General features: G+C 41.0%; 1 protein-coding gene across 1 annotated transcript in view; it reads left to right on the top strand.

Annotated features, from left to right (window-relative positions):
* STK4 (serine/threonine kinase 4) overlaps nucleotides 1–16,063 on the top strand; it is a 105,611-nt gene extending 89,548 nt beyond the window's left edge. Inside the window, exon 11 of the mRNA XM_032263612.1 lies at nucleotides 11,355–16,063. Coding sequence (XP_032119503.1) covers nucleotides 11,355–11,513 — 159 coding nt within the window. The 3' untranslated portion in view covers nucleotides 11,514–16,063. The remainder of the gene's footprint in view (nucleotides 1–11,354) is intronic.
* Nucleotides 16,064–17,732: the final 1,669 nt, after the last annotated feature.

Genomic DNA, 17,732 nt, shown 5'->3' with positions numbered 1-17,732 from the left:
TTGTGGTACTGGTATTACAGTGCTTGTGTTTAACCCTTTTTTAAAAATTTTATTTTTAGTATGGAGATTTCTTTTTTTTTTACTTTTAGGTTCAGGGATACATGTGCAGGTTTTTACATGGGTAAACTGTGTGTCTCTGGGGCTTGCTGTACAGATTACAGTATTTTATAACCCAAGTAATTAGCACAGTACCCAATAGGTGATTTGTTGATCCTTTCCCTTCTCCCACTCTCCACCCTCCAGTAATCCTAAGTGTCTGTTGTTCTCCTGTATGTACTCATGTTTTTGAGATTTAGATAAGTGAGAACATGCAGTATTTTTCTCTTTTTGAGATGGAGTCTTGCTCTGTCTGTCGCCTACGCTGGAGTGCAGTGGTATGATCTCGGCTCACTGCAGCCTCTGTCTTTTGAGTTCAAGCAATTCTCCTGCCTCAGCCTCCTGAGTAGCTGGGATTATAGGTGTGTGCCACCACGCCCAGCTGATTTTTGTATTTTTAGTAGGGACAGGGTTTCACCATGTTGGCCACCCTGGTGTCCAATTCCTGACCTCAAATGATCCACCTACCTTGGCCTCCCAAAGTGCTGGGATTGTAGGCTGAGCCACCTTGCCTGGCCTCAGTTTTTGTTTTTCTCTTCCTGTGTTAGTTTGCTTAAGATAACGGCCCCTAGCTCCATCCAAGTTGCTGCAGAGGACCTGATCTTATTCTTTTTTATGGCTACATAGCATCCCAGGGTGTATATGGACAACATTTTCTTTATCCAGTCTACCATTGATGAACACTTAGGCTAATTCCATGTCTTTGCTATTGTGAATAGTGCTGTCATGAACATAAGTGTGTAGGTGTCTTCATGGTAGAATTGTTTATATTCCTTTAGGTATGTACTCAGTAACGGGATTGCTGGGTCAAGTGGTAATTCTGTCTTAAGTTCTTTGAGAAATCACCCACACTGTTTTCCGCAACAGCTGAACTAATTGACACACCAGCAGTGTGTAAACATTCCCTTTTCTCCACAACCTCACCAGCATCTGTTATCTTTTGACTTTCTAGTAATAGCAAAAAATTCTGACTAATGTGAGATGATATCTCACTGTGGATTTGTTTTTTGTTTGTTTGTTTGTTTGCACAGGGTGTTGCCCTGTCACTCAGGCTGGAGTGAGGTGGTATGATCATGGCTCACTGCAGCCTTGACCTCCTGGGCTCAGTAGATCATCTGCCTCAGCCTCTTGAGTAGCTGGGACTACGGGAATGTGCCACTACATCTGGCTAGTTGTTTTTGTATTTTTTTGTAGAGATGGGATTTTACGATGTTTCCCCGGCTGGTCTCAAACTTAGGCTCAAGTGATCCACCCACCTCAGCCTCCCAAAGCGTTGTGATTACAGGTGTGAGCCACCGCAATCAGCTTCATTGTGGTTTTGATTTGCATTTTCTAATGATTAAAGATGTTGAGCACTTTTTAATATGCTTGTTGGCCACATGTATGTCTTCTTTTGAAAAGTGTCTGTTCATGTCCTCTGCACACTTTTTCACAGGAAGGTTTGCTTTTTGCTTGTAAATTTGTTTAAGTTCCTTATAGATTGTGGATATTAGATCTTTGTTGGATGCATAGTTTTCAAATATTTTCTCCCATTCTGTAAGTTGTCTGTTTACTCCCTTCATAGTTTCTTTTGCTGTGCAGAAGCTCTTTAGTTTAATTTGGTCTCATTTGTTGACTTTTGCTTTTGTTGCAGTTGCTTTTGGTGTCTTCATCATGAAATCTTTGTCAGGTCCTATTTCCAGAATGGTATTTCCTAGATTATCTTCCATGGTTTTTATAGTTTTAGATTTTACATTTAAGTGTTTAGTCTATCTTGACTTGACTTTTGTATATGGTATAAGGAAGGGGTCCAGTTTTAATCTTCTGCATATGGCTAGCCACTTATCCCAGGGCCATTTATTGAAGAGGGAATCCTTTCCCCATTGCCTGTTCTTGTCAGCTTGGTTGAGGAACAGTGGGTTGTAGGTATGCAGCCTTATTTCTAGGTTCTCTATTCTGTCCCATCAATCTGTATGTCTCCTTTTGTACCAGTGCCATGCTGGTTGGGTTACTGTAGCCCTGTAGTTACTGCAGCTTTTTTCTTTCTGCGTAGGATTGCCTTGGTTTTTTTGGCTTTTAAAAAATTCCATAGGAATAGCATTGAAGCTGTAAATTGCTTTGGGGGCAGTATAGCCATGTTAACAATGATTCTTCCTATCCATGAGCATGAAAAAACATTCTTATCCAATGTTTTTTTCATTTGTTGATGTCATCTTTGATTTATTTGAGCACTGTTTTATAATTCTTTTAGTAGAGATCTTTCACCTCCCTGGTTAGCTGTATTCTATTTACATATCTTTCATTTTCCCGGTAGTTTATCTTTTTGTGGCTATCGTGAATGGGATTGCATTATTGATTTGGTTTTCAGTTTGGATGTTAGTGTATAAGAATGCTATTTATTATATTTTTGTACATTGATTTTATATACTGAAACTTTGCTGAAGTGGTTTATCAGATCAAGGAGCTTTTGGGCAGAGTCTATAGGGTTTCCTATGTATAGAATTATATTGTCTGCACACAGATGGTTTGATTTCCCTTCTTCCTGTTTGGATGTCTTTTATTTCTTTTTCTTGTCTCATTGCTCTGGGAGGACTTCCAGTACTTTGTTGAATAGGAGTGGTGAGAACGGGCATCCTTGTCTTGTTCTGGTTTTCAAAGGGGATGCTTCCAGCTTTTGCCCATATAGTATAATGTTGGCTGTGGGTTTTTCGTAGATGGGTCTTATTATTTTGAAGTATGTTTCTTCAATTACTAGTTTGTTGAGGGTTTTTTTTTTTTTTTTAACATGAAGGGATGTTGAATTGTATCAAAAGCCTTTTCCGCATCTGAGATAATCATGTGGTTTCTGTTCATGTGATGAATCACATTTATTGATGTGCGTATGTTGAACCAATCTTGCATCTCAGGGATAAAGACTACCTGATGGTGGTAGATTAGCTTTTTTATGTGCTGCTGGATTTGATTTGCTAGTATTTGGTTGAAGATTTTTGCATCTATGTTCCTCGAGAAAAATGGCCTGAAGTTTTATTGTTGTTGTTGTTGCTGTTGTTGTGTCTCTGTCAGGCTTTGGTGTCCGGATGATGCTAGCCTCATAGAATGAGTTAGGGAGGAATCCCTCCTCCTCAATTTTTTGGAATAGTTTCAGTAGGATTGGTACCAACTCTTCCTTATACATCTGATAGAATTCAGCTGTGATTCCATCTGGTCCTGGTTCTAGGTTTTGTAGCTTGTGTGTATCGAGGTGTTCATAATTTTTTTTTTTTTTAATCTTTCTGTGGGGTCAGTGGTAACATCCTCTTTGTCATTTCTGATTGTGTTTATTTGGATCTTCTTTTTTTCTTTATTAGTCTAGATAGTGGTCCATCTAGCTTACTAAATTTTTTTTTTTTTCAGAAAACCAACTCCTGGATTTATTGGTCTTTTGCATGTTTTTTCACATCTTAGTTTTCTTCAGTTCAGCTTTGGTTTTGGTTATTTCTTTTTGTTAGCTTTGGGGTTGGTTTGCTCTTCTTTCTCTAGTTCCTCTAGTTTATGAGTAACCCTTATTTTAAATTAATAATGGCCTCAAGGCATAAGAGTTGTGATGCTGGCAATTTGGATTTGTCAAAGGGAAGCTGTAAAGTGCTTCCTTGTTTGTTTCTCTCTTACTGTGTCTAATTTAAAAATTAAACTTTATCATAGGTATATATGTATAGGAAAAAATTGTGTGTGAGTGTGTATGTATATGTATATATATACACACACACATATACATATACATATACACACACATATATATATATATATACACACGTACACATACATACAGATATCTAGCTAGATAGTACCAAAATACATACATCTGTGGTTTTGGACATCCACTGGAATGTATCCCCTGTGGGTAGGGGGGACTACTGTAATCACAAAAAAACTAACAGTATGCAAGTACTTCATATCATAGAAAATGTTATTATTTAAAGAAGAAAACTTGATTTTTGTGTTTGCCAATTATTAAATCATGTTCTTTATACATACACATGTGTACACACACAATGTACTGAGTCTCCTCTCTAGGCTCTGTGGACAAAGTCTTTGGGTTATTTGAACCCAGTCTTCTAAGAGAACCATGTCAGAGATCTTGTCATTACATCACCACACCTACTTGAAGCCCAATTTCTTTGATTCACCTAGGCTTATGATCTGCATTTCATTCCAGTCTTCTTGGTACATATTTTTTATATATGTGGTCAAGTTTTCTTTGGAATTCTGATAATGAGAATTACAAGTATTGATTAATTATAAACCTAAAATGGGATTGAGGCAATTGTTAACTCATCATGGTTTTGCTGCTTTCCCTCCTTACTGGGGAAGAATTAGGAAGATTTTATTGGGGACTGATGGAAGAATAATTTGGCATGACCATAATTTGGGTCAGAAAAAGTCTCTTATTAAAATTCCCACAAGGTTCATTTAAGGAGCAAGATCTTTTGAAACTAATGGTGTGGTACTTACTAAATCCACACAAGTTATGCTTTGATTGTCATCTTCTTTGATTTTTCTGCTTGGTTGTCATCTGATGAGAGATTACTGCATTACCTGAGAATCTTACCTTACTAGAGTCGTTTCTCTCTAAACTAGAATCCATTCTAAATAGTAACATATTCGCATCAAGAAAGAGTGAGTACCCTTGGTACTAAGCTGGTGCTCCAGATGCCTTTGACCGCCTTTGTACATTCTGTTGTTGTTGCACTTTTCCTGACTTTCTAGTGGCCGGTGTGGAGGTGTGGGATGGTATGTTGGTGGCTTCATTCAACTTTTTAGCTTCTATCAAGCTTCCCTGTCATCGTGCTAAATTCCAAAGGTGTGTTCTTTTCTCATTCTTGGTCACAATAAAACATCACCTGAGACGGGATCAGCCTGACTCGCCCATCCACAAGGGATGACGTGTTTGAGAAATCCTGTTTGTGACACTGGGGGAAAAATTGTGAGTGTTCATCTCTGATACATATGGAATTGAAGCTTGTCCTTAAAAGCTCTGGCAGGTCTCTCTTTGATGTTTTTTTAGGGACATCTCATTACATCATTTGTGCAATAGACTTTTGAGGTGAGAGTTTCTAGTGGCAGAGGAGCAGAACTTTGAAATTGGTCTAAACCCTGTACTTTGGATATGGGCCAGACCCATTTGTGTTTCCCATGGGACTGGTTGACAAGGCACAAGGAAGCTCTACTATACATTCTCATGTGGTTAGTGTAGCTTGACTGCTGATGCAACATGGGCTAATTGTCAGTGTAATTCCTATGAGTTATCTCTGTGATGAAATAACAGCTGGAGCTTCCCAGTGGGTCTCTGGGCCGGTTATGCAACCGACTTTGACATGGTATGATTCAGAATTTCAGAGTTGCTAAGGTGATTTGAGAAGAAGTCAGTTCCCATCAGCCTTCATTATTCATACAGAAGGTAGGAATCAGGACTTGGCCAGGCTGTGGCCTGGCCCAGAGGAAATACATTAGATTTATATGATTTACAGTTTCTCACATAGAGTTTACTAGAGTTACCTCTGTGTATGTGATATGTGTCATGTACCATGTTATGAGCTCATCTTATAGCAACAGCAGCTATCATTTACATTACATACTTCCTCCATTTTCCAAAAAATTATATAAGGTGGTAGCTGTCACTTATCCACTTTCTTTCTGGTGGATGCATGACATTATGTTCTATACTTTACCAGTACCTCCAAACCTCACAACTTCCCTTGTAGAATCAGTAATGTCCTCCATTGAAAAATGAGAAAATTGAGGCACATATTAGATGATTTATCCAAAGGCATCCAATTACCAAGGGCGGAACTCGTATGAAACCAGGTCCATCTGACTTAACACCAGTGCTCTTGCCTCTAACCTGAGCTGCTTCTCTGACAGGTGTACTGCCCTTTATATTCATGTTGCCCAGCAGTGTTCCTGACCTAGGATAGCTGCCAGTAAAGTTGGTTGATTTTATTTGAATCATATTAAGCACCCTGGAGTCACACTGTACCTCAGCAGCAGCACCCTGTGTATAGTAGGTACTTGGTATTTTTATGTGAACAAAAGCAGCAAAGTAGACAGCATACCCATTTTACAGATGAGAAAATTAAACCCCAGAAAGTGTCGACAAGTAACTTGCCTAAAGTCACCCATCACCACTGGTGGCATTTCTGAATGTGAGGGGTACCTGATGTATCTAATGTCAGCTGAATTCATAATTCTTCCTGTCTTCCACATTTTTCACAAATAGACTCCCATTTCCAGAAACCCTTCAGGTTTCTTCCAGTTGCTTGTTGTCTCTTCTAATTCAAGTTCCTCATTCCCCTCTGAGACCACCTCAGCCTGGACTTGATTGTCCATATCACTATCAGCATTTTGGACAAAGCCATTCAATAAGTCTCTAAGAAGTTCCAAACCTTCCCACATTTTCTTGTCTTCTTCTGAGCCCTCCAAATTGTTCCAACCTCTGCCTGTTACCCAGTTCTAAAGTCACTTCCACATTTTCAGGTACCTTTTCAGTAGCACCCACTCCTGGTAGCCATTTACTGTATTAATCTGTTTTCATGCTGCTGATAAAGACATATTCAAGACTGGGCAATTTACAAAAGAAAAAGTTTAATGGATTCAGTTCCACATGGTTGGGGCAGCCTCACAATCATGGCAGAAGGTGAAAGGCACATCTCACATGGCGGCAGATACAAGAAGAGAGCTTGTGTAGGGAAACTCCCCTTTATAAAACCATCAGATTGGCCAGTGGCTCATGCTCTTAATCCCAGCGCTTTAGGAGGCTGAGATGGGCGGATCACCTGAGGTCGGGAGTTCAAGGCTAGCCTGGCCAACATGGTGAAACGCCGTCTCTACTAAAAATACAAAAATTAGCTGAGCGTGATGATGGGCACCTGTAATACCAGCTGCTTGGGAGGCTGAGGAGGAGAATTGCTTGAACTCAGGAGGTAGAGGTTGCAGTGAGCCGAGATTGTGCCACTATACTCCAGCCTGGGTGACAGAGCCGGACTCCATCTCAAAAAAAAAAAAAAAAAAAAGCCATCAGATCTCATGAGACTTATTCACTATCATTAGAATAGCATGGGAAATACCCACCCATGCTATTTAATTACTGAGATTTAATTACCTCCCACCGCGTCCGCCCCACAACATGTGGGAATTGTGGGAGCTACAATTCAAAATAAGATTTGGGTGGGGACACAGCCAAACCATATCATAGATTTTCCTGAGATAATCAGGGACTGATAATCAGGAGCTGATCTGGATATGCAAGTATGGAGTATGGGAATCACAGAATAAAGAGGTTGTTCGAATCCTATGGGAGAGATGAGATACTGAGTGGATATTTCCCATACCTGGTGGAAACACCTCAAGCTTCTTACATGGCTGGTTGAGAATTTTCTGCTTCAAGATTCTGGCTGTAGCAAAACTGTAGAATCACAGTTATTTTACTATAAGATATCCGTTTGAAATGTATTTATGCCACCAAGGACCAGGAAGGTGAAATGCTACACGTGGCGCCATAAAACTATTGCCTGAGCTTGTTTTTCGGAAAAATCCATATCTGGATGATGTGACTGAGTCATCAGCAGTGCCTGGCTGGCTGTGGTCAGATGTAACTTAAGCCCCAAAGTTTTTAGGACAGCCATAAATTAGTCTGAAGGTGGCTGAGATAAAGCAAGGGTGCATGTTGCCTCCAGCTTAGAATCAAGGGCAACAAAGCGGCCTAGAAATTGGAAACCCAGGAGAAGCTTTAGACCAGAGACAGGCAGCAATACTTTGTGAGAATTTTACTAACAGAAAAATAAGGAAGATACAGAGTCATGTTTATCAAACTTGAGGATTTATGAGAAATACCTATATAGCTTATATATTTTATTTTTATTTATTTTTGAGACAAGGTCTTGCTCTGTTTCCCAGGCTAGAGTGCAGTGGCTCAATCAAGGCTCACTGCGGCCTCACAGTGGGCTCAATCCTCTCATCTCAGCCTCTGGAGTACCTGGGACTGTATACCACCACACCTGGCTAATTTTTTTTCCCCCATAGAGGTGGGATCTCACTATGTTGCCCAGGCTGGTCTGGAGTTCCTGGGCTCAACCAGTCCTCCCACTTAGGTCTCCCAGAGTGCTGGAATTCAGGCATGAGCCACCATGCCCAGCGTGTATAGCTTCTTTAAAATGCAAAATCCTGTGCTTCACCTCCCACGGAGTCTGATTAAGTAGCTTTGGCTTTGGGCTCAGGAATCTGTATTTTTAGCAAGTGATTCTGATACAAGTGATCCATAGATCATACACTGAGAAACACTGAGTCTGGAAAGACTTCTGAGATCATCTAGTCAGCCCTCTCTCACAAATGGGGAATTTAAGGTCTAAGGAGGAGAAGGGGCTTGACCAAGTGGCTGAACAAGTTGCAAAGTCAGTGCAGCTCCACTAACGTGCACTTCTTCATTTTGCAATTTACTCTTCATCCTATTGGCTGGATGAAAGGCAAGTCTACCCTCCTAATTCCCAGCTCCCCTTCCTTCATGCTATTTTTTATTTTCTTTTTTTCCAGAGTACCTTCTAGTGTAAAAATAATTTACTAATTTGATGTGTTTATTGCTGTTTTCCTTGCTTCACTAAAATGTAAGCGTCACAAGGGCAGTGATTTTGTTTTGTTTTGTTTTGTTTTCACTGAAGTAGCCTATGTGCCTCGAACAGCACCTGACCCATAGTAGGTGCTCAATGAGTATTTATAAGTGGATGGGTGAAAACTACTTTGTTAAACTGTACATAAGTTAACAGGAATTATGTACCAGTCCTTAGGCATTAGCACAAAATAGAATAGAATATTTTCTTTTTCATGTTTGATTCTAGCTTGAATTAGAGGTTATAGAAACAGCTTCTTTATGGAAGATAAGAGACTTACCAATCATATATACAATAACAATAATATAAATAATAGCAACAATAACAACAGTGATAACTTCCATTTATGGAATATTTACATTCCATAATGTAGGCACGGTAAAAGGCACGTCTCACATGGTAGCAGACAAAAGAAGAGAGCTTGTGTATTAAAACAGATTAGTACGTAAATTGGTACCAGGAGTGGTACCAAATGCCAAAGACTAGGCAATAGTATTCCATAAATGGAATATTTACTGTCTCTCCAACACATACCATGTGAAGTTCTGAGCTAAGACCATCACACCGTTATCTCATCTAAGTCTTAGTACAGACGAAGGGCAGAGGAACAAACTAGTATTGTCTGTTTTCCAAAGGAGGAAACTGAGGCTCAAGAGGGTAAATTACTGTTTAAGGTTAAATAGCCAGTGCACATTTAGGACCTGTGATCCCGAAGATTACATTCTTAACTACCCGTTACATTCAGTATTAGGCTTGGGGAATTCTCTCTTTGCCGAAGGAATTGAAAATGCCAGAGATTAGGCAAGCACCACCGCTCTTTGGGATGTCCTTGGGCCAAGAACACCAGCCTCTAAGGTAGTATAAAACCACAGACTGGAAAGACGCATTTTTTTTTTCAGCCCAGCTTTCCAGTATTTACCCACACTCTCAAGTCTTTCCATCCTTACATTACAAAGAACCTTTCGTCTTGAACTATTAGGGTTTCTCACTTCTCAGACACCCTCCCTGAAGCAGCCCAAGGGAAATTCCTGTGGTGACAGGTCATTTCTAGGAAGGCCACTGTAGCACTTCATACTTGCTCACACCCCACCCACTCAAGGAAGGGTAGACAGAAAGAGGCTCCTTCACCCAGCTTCTGTGCTGCTTTCCTGTTGAGGCCGCAGGAAGGGGCTGAGGATCATGATTTTCTAAATGTGGACACAGCAGACCTCTTGTAAGACTTGGGTGAGCCTTTGAGTTCTTGAAACACTGTACCTATTAAAACTGGTTGTGAACACACAGAATAAAGTATCACCACCCACTGTGAATAATGTCAGCATTCATTCCCACCCCTGACAGCCAAGACTGGCCCCACTTGGAATCAGTGAACACTTCACACATGGCAGCAGAGCCCCTTACCCCACAGCTGCAGACACAGGTTGAACACTGGTGCACCCCTGGGCCTTTATGAAGAGAAAGGCTTATAACACCCACTGCCATCTTTACACACAGTGTCCTAGGTACTGTGCTGAGAACTTCACAGCCATGATCTCATTTAATTCTTATAATTAAATAAGATGAGGCACTGCTGTCCCACTTCCGTAGATGGGGAAGGCCTGGAGAGAGTGGTAACTTGTCAGAGTCTTATGGCATTTGCAACAGGCAGAACCACATTTTAAACAAAGGTTGAGTTAGTTGTAAAACCTGTGCTTTGCTAGTCTGCTCTTCTGTACCAGTGGTTAAGAGCATTGACTCTGGAGCCACACTGCCTGGATTTCAGTCTTGACTCTGCCACTTACTAGTTGGGAGACATTGGGCAGGTTACTTAGCTATCCTCCTCCTTGGGCTGTTCATCTATAACATAAGGATAATAATGTCCTCATAGCATGGGTTGCTAAAAAGATTAAAGGAATCCATATATGTAAAGCACTCAGTGTCCGGTACATAGAAATCACTAAATGCCAGCCATTATTATTAATTTATGTATCAAGTCCTTTTTTTCTCTGCTTGATAGAAACTTGATCTCAGAAGTTTCAGGTTTTTCCAACTACCCACCCTTATTTCCAACCCCTGCCAAGGGTTGCATCTGTATTCCCAAGTGGCTTAGAGTGTTACCTGCTATATAGTAGCCTCACACGAATGCTGGTGATGATATTATGGCAGTGCCGAGACATTGGGGGTGTGGGAAGGCAGGGTTAGGGGCTGGCATCCGCGTCTCGTCAGCGTCCATCTTCCGTGGTGGTGTATCCTGAAAGTGTGAAGGGCACTGTCCAGATGCTCATCTTGTGGACAGCACAAGAACGGGGAGGCAACCATTATTTCACGTACAGCAAGTTACTGTTATTTTAATGCCCTAACAATGAATCTATATTTAATTAATTTAAAAGCTAGTGGAGGTAAGAGTATTATTCACTAAGTTCCTGGTCAAGGTACATTAAATCAAAAAGGTTAGCACTTAGAACTTTTCCAGGGATAGATTATCTCAGACAAGCTTCAAGGTATGCCATTCTTTGGAGTGAATTGTCACTTTCCAACCACCACCACCCAGCAGTGTCTTCTCCCTGTCTCCCTTCCTTCTGGATGCCTGGGAAGGCAGGCTTCGCCACTGTTCTGCCACTGGCCTAAGCTTCGTCGTGACTATACTTTCCACTTCTCTTCTAGCTTAAGAGTTGGACAGTGGAGGACCTTCAGAAGAGGCTCTTGGCCCTGGACCCCATGATGGAGCAGGAGATTGAAGAGATCCGGCAGAAGTACCAGTCCAAGCGGCAGCCCATCCTGGATGCCATTGAGGCTAAGAAGAGGCGGCAGCAAAACTTCTGAGCAAGGCCAGGCTGTGAGGGCCCAGCTCCACCCAGGCTGTGGTGAATTCTGGATGGCTTCCCTCACATTTGTTAGCCAGCACTTCTGCTCTGTCATTTCTCCACAGCACCTTTGTGAACTCAGGAATGTGCGCCAGTGGGAAGGGCTCTCTTGACAGTCAGCGTGCCATCTTGATGTGTGTATGTACATTGGTCAGGTATATTATTTCAAAGGATTTATATTGGCGCTTTCAACTCAGAGTTTTAAACCCCAGGAACAGAGACTTCTAGTTGAGTGATAGCTGGGAAAGTTTTACATTGTCTTTTTGTTTTTCTTCTCCCAAGAGCTTTCAATTGTTCTTTCTGGAAGATTTTTAAAAAATATATAAATATGCATATATATATATAAATTATAAATAGATTCCCCACTCAGTGTGGTGGCATCTCTGTACAGGTACAGTTTTAAACAGTTTGCCTCTTTTCTGTAAGATTATGGTACTGTGGAACATGAGAGCAGAGGACATTGGGAGGCTGTTAGGGGGTCACTGAATCCCAGGAGCCAACCTCCCCCTTTTAAAAGCTACATTTAAAAATTAGGTTTAGGACAGTTCTTTTACCATGGTTTCAGCCTTGTGTGGTCATCACTGGCTTCTGGAGCTATTGGTGATGTCCAAGGGAAAGCTTTGAGAGTCTGTATTTACTCTTTGAGTCCCAGGAGAAGCCTGGCACCCTCTTTGCAAATTGACCTTTGCTCTTTCAATGCCTTTCATCCATCTCCACTCTCTCAACTGCCTAAAGTCACAGCACGGATATTGCCCAGTGCCTTAAGAGGAGAATGATCCACGGAGGGGATAGGCCTACCAGGAACTCTCAGCAAACACAGGGCTGTGTTCAGTCCACAAAGGGAAAGGGTTTTCAAAGCTCTCATTGTTCATGTAAAAAATCATACACGTGGCATTTTGCTCCACATTCCTTACAGACAGGGGCAGAGGGGGTTGCTTTTCTGACCCACATTCAAATATGTGACTGTTTTCTTTCCTCTTTTACTGCTAAGCAGGCTGGAAAGGATACATGAATATTAGACTAAGATTTGTTCTCCAGGAGGTTCAACCTGAACACAGAATGTCAGAGTTGGAAGGGATGATAGAGGTCATCTGATCTGACCCTCTTGTACAGATGATCAGAAAACTGAGGCTTAGAGAGGGGAAGCGGCATGGCAAAAACCACAAAGCAAGTTAGCATAAAAGCTGGGACTAGAATTCAGGGTCCTCATTCCTAGGCCACTGAAACATGCAGCCCCTTCTTAGGGGGAAGAGACCTGTGTCAGTTTTAGTTAATTGTCCCAGCAGAACCTTGCTAACAGAAACCTGCTCTTGCCTTGGCTCTTCAGTAGGTGACCTGGCTGTAAAGAGATTCCCTAGATGAGCCAGATCATTCAGTTTCAGCAACTTCTTGAGCTCTGCAACATCTGCCGTAATAGCAGACAAGCACCCACAGAGGCAGGTTTCCGGCCTGAAGCAGATCAGAGGGCTTTGCAAAAGACAGCATAGGGCCATCTTCCTGCAACTTTGGCTTAATGCCACATGGTGTTTAGTCACACAGCAAAGTTCTGTGATAATTGGGGAAGACAAATATCTTTTTATTTTCTTCCAGTACCTCTTTCCCTCAGATGGGGAATCATCACTGGGTTGTACCTAAGGATACTGTAATTTGACTCCATAATTGCTTTTGCTCCTGAAACCTGGGAATCAATGGAAAAGCAGGGAATGTGCCTCTTCTGTGGCCAGATTCTGTTATTTGCAATTAAAGCAAGTTTTAAAATATGCAAGAGGCAGTTGTTAGTCTTCAGGGCTTGGCCACTGAAATAGCTATGTGGCAGATACAGAAAATAGAGGACAATTTGAGGATCCTGCTGGAATAATAAATGGCAGTTACCATTTGTTGACCGCCTATTATATGTTAGGCCTTGAGCTGGGTAGGCTCTACACTTCACAGTAACCCTGTGACTTAACTACTTTATCTCCATTTCATAGATGAAGAAATGGGTTCAGAGAGAAAGATTCCTTCCCAAGGCCCTGCAGCTAGTAAATGATAGAATCAGAACTCATAACATCACTGTAGGGGATCAGTATTTATAGGAAAAAGGAAAGTCACAAGTCTGTTTAAAATGAAGTGACCACTTTTCTTGCATAGACTAAATAACTCTAACTGGCATTTTTAGGTTGGAAAGACAGCTGAATTAGTAAAGTCTGATAGCCAAGTACGTTTTAAAAACCAAAGCATCCAGGATGCACACTCCTGCACCATTTGCTGTGCAAATTAATAGTTCTGTCTCTCTCTTTTTTCTTTTGATTTTATGAGATGGATTTTCGCTCTTGTTGCCCAGGCTGGAGTGCAATGGTGTGATCTTGGCTCACTGCAACCTCTGCCTCCCAGGTTCAAAGCAATTCTCCTGCCTCAGCCTCCCAAGTAGCTGGGATTACAGGCATGCGCCACTACACCTGAATAATTTTTTGTGTTTTTAGTAGAGACAGGGTTTCACTATGTCTGTCAGGCTGGTCTTGAACTCCTGATCTCAGGTGATCCACCTGCCTTGGCCTCCCAAAGTGCTGCGATTACTATAGGCATGAGCCACCGCACCTGGCCTCTCTTTCTTTTTTAAACAAAGAACTTTGCAATTGGCCAGACAGGAAGAGAAAGCCCATTTTCTCCCTTCCTAAGCTAAATCCAAATAAAAGAAAGTTCAGTTTTCCCTCATAACTATTCTTGGGTCATGCACTTTGATCTGGAGTTTGTTCTGTTTCAAGCATATGTGCATCCAGCTTGCTGATCCAGCAGTCTGTTGCTTACCAGTCTAGCTAGATGGAGACTTTTGGCCAGAAGTCAATTTGTTTTGGATCAGAGAAATTTCTTGACAAGGAATATTTGTTTTCTAGTGACAGAAAGGCAACGGAGCAAGTCCTAGTTGTGTTGTTGTTGTTGAATACTAAATTTAAGATATACCAGCTTGCTTTCATTGAGCCCTGGGCTTCAGTCATTGCTTGAGCATTTGCAACTCGAGCTTCCAGGGAACTTCAAGGTCCTTGCTTGTTCTCTGCTTTCAAGAAACAATGACCTGATTCTGTCTTTAAAGAAATCGCAGAATTCTTTAAGAATATCTTAGTTGCTCCTTCAGTACTTTTGAAGCACAGTCCTTTTTTCCCCTTTTTTGTCCGTTTCCCCAAGCCACCGATTGGATGAATGAAAGTTTGATGGGGAAGAGGAAGGGTGGGAGGATGCATGGATGAGTGGATGAGTGGATAGACAGACGTGTTGATAAATAGATAGAACCAGTCATCTGAAGCAGCTTAAAAATTGTAGCCTTGACTCCTTGAGACTGTAGATTTTGATCCAAGAAACATTTATTTAGCACCTATTAGATGCCAGAAAGTTATACCATGTAAAACTCAGTAGGTCTTTCAATATCAGGAATGAGAGAGGTGACATCATGATACATCCTATGGATATTAAAAAGTTAATAGAATGTTATGAATAATTTTATGCTAATAAATTTAACAACTTCAAAGGTGAAATAGATAAATTCCTTGGAAAAATAAAAAGTACCAAAGTTCATTCAATGGATACTAGCCTGAGCAACATGGCAAAATACTGTCTCTTCAAAAAAGAAAAAAAAATTAGTCGCGCATGGTGGTGCATACCTGTAGTCCTAGCTGGTCAGGAAACTGAAGTGGGAGGATCACCAGAGTCTGGGGAGGTTGAGGCTGCAGTGAGCCATGGCCTCACCACTGCACTCCAGCCTGGGTGACAGAAGGAGACCCTCTCTCTCTCAAATAAAGAAGAAATAGATAGTCTGAATAGCCTTATATCTACAGAAACTTAATAGTGCTGATAGATATAGGTATTATTATCCTCATTTTATAGATGTGGAAACTGAGGCTCAGAGAGGTAAAGTCTGTTGCTCAAGGTCATGTGGCTAGAATACTGGCAGAGCCAGGATTAAAATCCAGATCTTCTGATTCTTATTCCAGTGCCCTTTCTAGCGTACCATGTTGCCTCTAGAGATTGCAGCTCCTTACTTACTGCAAAATTGTTTCTGCCCAGTCTACATCTACACCTCACCCCATCCTTTCTTAAGTACTATGTTTGTGTTTTCATCAGTATTATATTCATTGTCTTTGGAATACATGTTCTTGTTTGTGTTTGGAAAAAAAATCTCTTTTACCAGCTTGCACTCAGACCAACTTGGGAAAAAACAAGCTTAAATGCTGTTGCTATGTACAGTTTAAAAATGTGAAGTTTGTAGCTTTAACTTTTTGTAAGAAAATCTAATAACACTGGCTTAAGTGCTGACCTGAAATGCCTATTTTGTAAGGTTTGGATGTAAGTAATCAATTGAGGTCAGCAGTTTGTATAAGTATGAGACATAGCTTCCTCCATTGCCCCCACTCCTTTTTTTTTTTAAGTTTGAGTTGCTTCCTATGTGTTTATGTTAGAATTGTTGTTCTCCTTTCTTCTTCCTATACCTCATCACCTTTGTTTTAAATAAACTGTCCTTTGGACCGCAAACCCTTATTAATGAGCCTGGATAACTGTGTTGTGAAAAATCTTCGTGACATCGACTCTGTGGTGTTTATTCTGAGATCCAAAGTCGGGGAAAGATAGGTAAACTTTTCTTGGGCTTCTGTTGTGTGCCAGGGTACTGAGCTAGTTGTCAGGGATATAAAGATGAACCAGACACCATTCTTGCAGAGCATTTGGGAAGTTAGCCAAGCACAAAAACAGACAATATTGAACATACCATGGTAGAAGAAGACACGTGACCTGTAGATACACAAAAGAGTGAGTGATGGTTCTGCTGGGATGTCCAAGGAAACTCTTCTAGAGGAGATAATATACCTTGAAACTTTAAAATAGAAGAAGAGATGCCTGGATTAATAAAGAGTAGAAAGTAAGGGAGAGAAAGCATCCTGGACAGAAGAACATGCCTGTATAAAGCATCTAGTGTGAGATGTCAATCACCTTAGAATCCTTCATCCCCATTTGCTGCTGCATGAAGCCAGGCCAGATGTGGTGCAGCATTCAGAGGTACAGCAGCAGATTCCTGCCCTTTCTTAGCCAGCCTAACCCTGGGGTTTTTTTCAGTCTTTAAAGTTGACCCCACAGCAGAGGCAATAGAGTTACAATGAAAAGTAAGTGTAGGTCTCTTGAGTCAAGTTGCTCTACAGTATTTAATAGAATAGTTCTACAGTCAGTGTGTGTAACTGTCATGTTTTTCTGTGGGCCTTTCTTGGAGTGGGGTGATAAGTGTGTTTATTGTTGCCTAATTTACTTGCCTCACTGCCTGAAATATTTAGTGTACCTTCCTTCCTGTTGCCAGAGTTGATGACAGATGTTCCCTATTGATCACACTGAGAACCTACGGCCAGATGAAGGAAAGAGGGAGGGATGAAGTAAGTTTTATTTATTAAGCACTTATTATCTGCCAGGAACAATGTAGAGCCGTGTAGATGACCTCATTTGTTTTCTCACACACACTCTTAGATATATAATAGTGTACCCTTTCTATAGACACATTGATTTTTACAGTGTACAGTACTGCCCACGAGGGGGTGTTTTGCTGTGATAGCGATTGAGGAGCCCTACCAGCATTTAATGGGCAGGGGTAGGTTTACTAGATGGTCTGCAATGCATTCTGGGACAGTCCTGCATAACAAATATCTGCCCAGTGTCCAGCACAACATTCAGGTGTTCCACTGGTTATTTATTTTGGTGAAAATTTTGTTTATAAACATGTGATACTAAACCAAAGTTCATTTAAATGTAAACATAAAGTGCTTTTTATAAGGTTTTACTGTTTTTTAAAGAATGAACTATGAAGAGTGGAGAGACATTTGCAGTTTGTTTTGTTCGGAACTTTAGTAAGAGTTGTTCTCCATTTCGGAAAACCACATCATCAATGGCTGTGATTTTTGAGTCACTAGTTCAAGATTAGTTTAGATCTGTAGCTGTTGTATTCACAGAAATTCCATGTAACTTGTAAACACATGTAATTTCAGAGAATGATGAAGTACTGCAAAAAGAAAAGAACAGGGAAATGGGATTGAGAGTAATGTGTGTGTGTGTGTGTATGTGTAGAAAGTTGTGGCTTTATGTAGAGTGATAAATGGCGCTTCTGGAAAAACGACATTTATAATGAGACCTGCAAGATAAGAAGGAGCCAGCCAGGCTGAGGGAACAGCAA

Source organism: Sapajus apella, unplaced genomic scaffold (genome assembly GCF_009761245.1).
Source record: "Sapajus apella isolate SASKATOON/1434 unplaced genomic scaffold, GSC_monkey_1.0 scaffold137, whole genome shotgun sequence".
NCBI classification, from domain to species: Eukaryota; Metazoa; Chordata; class Mammalia; order Primates; family Cebidae; genus Sapajus; species Sapajus apella.
This window is presented reverse-complemented; position numbering and strand designations above follow the sequence as displayed.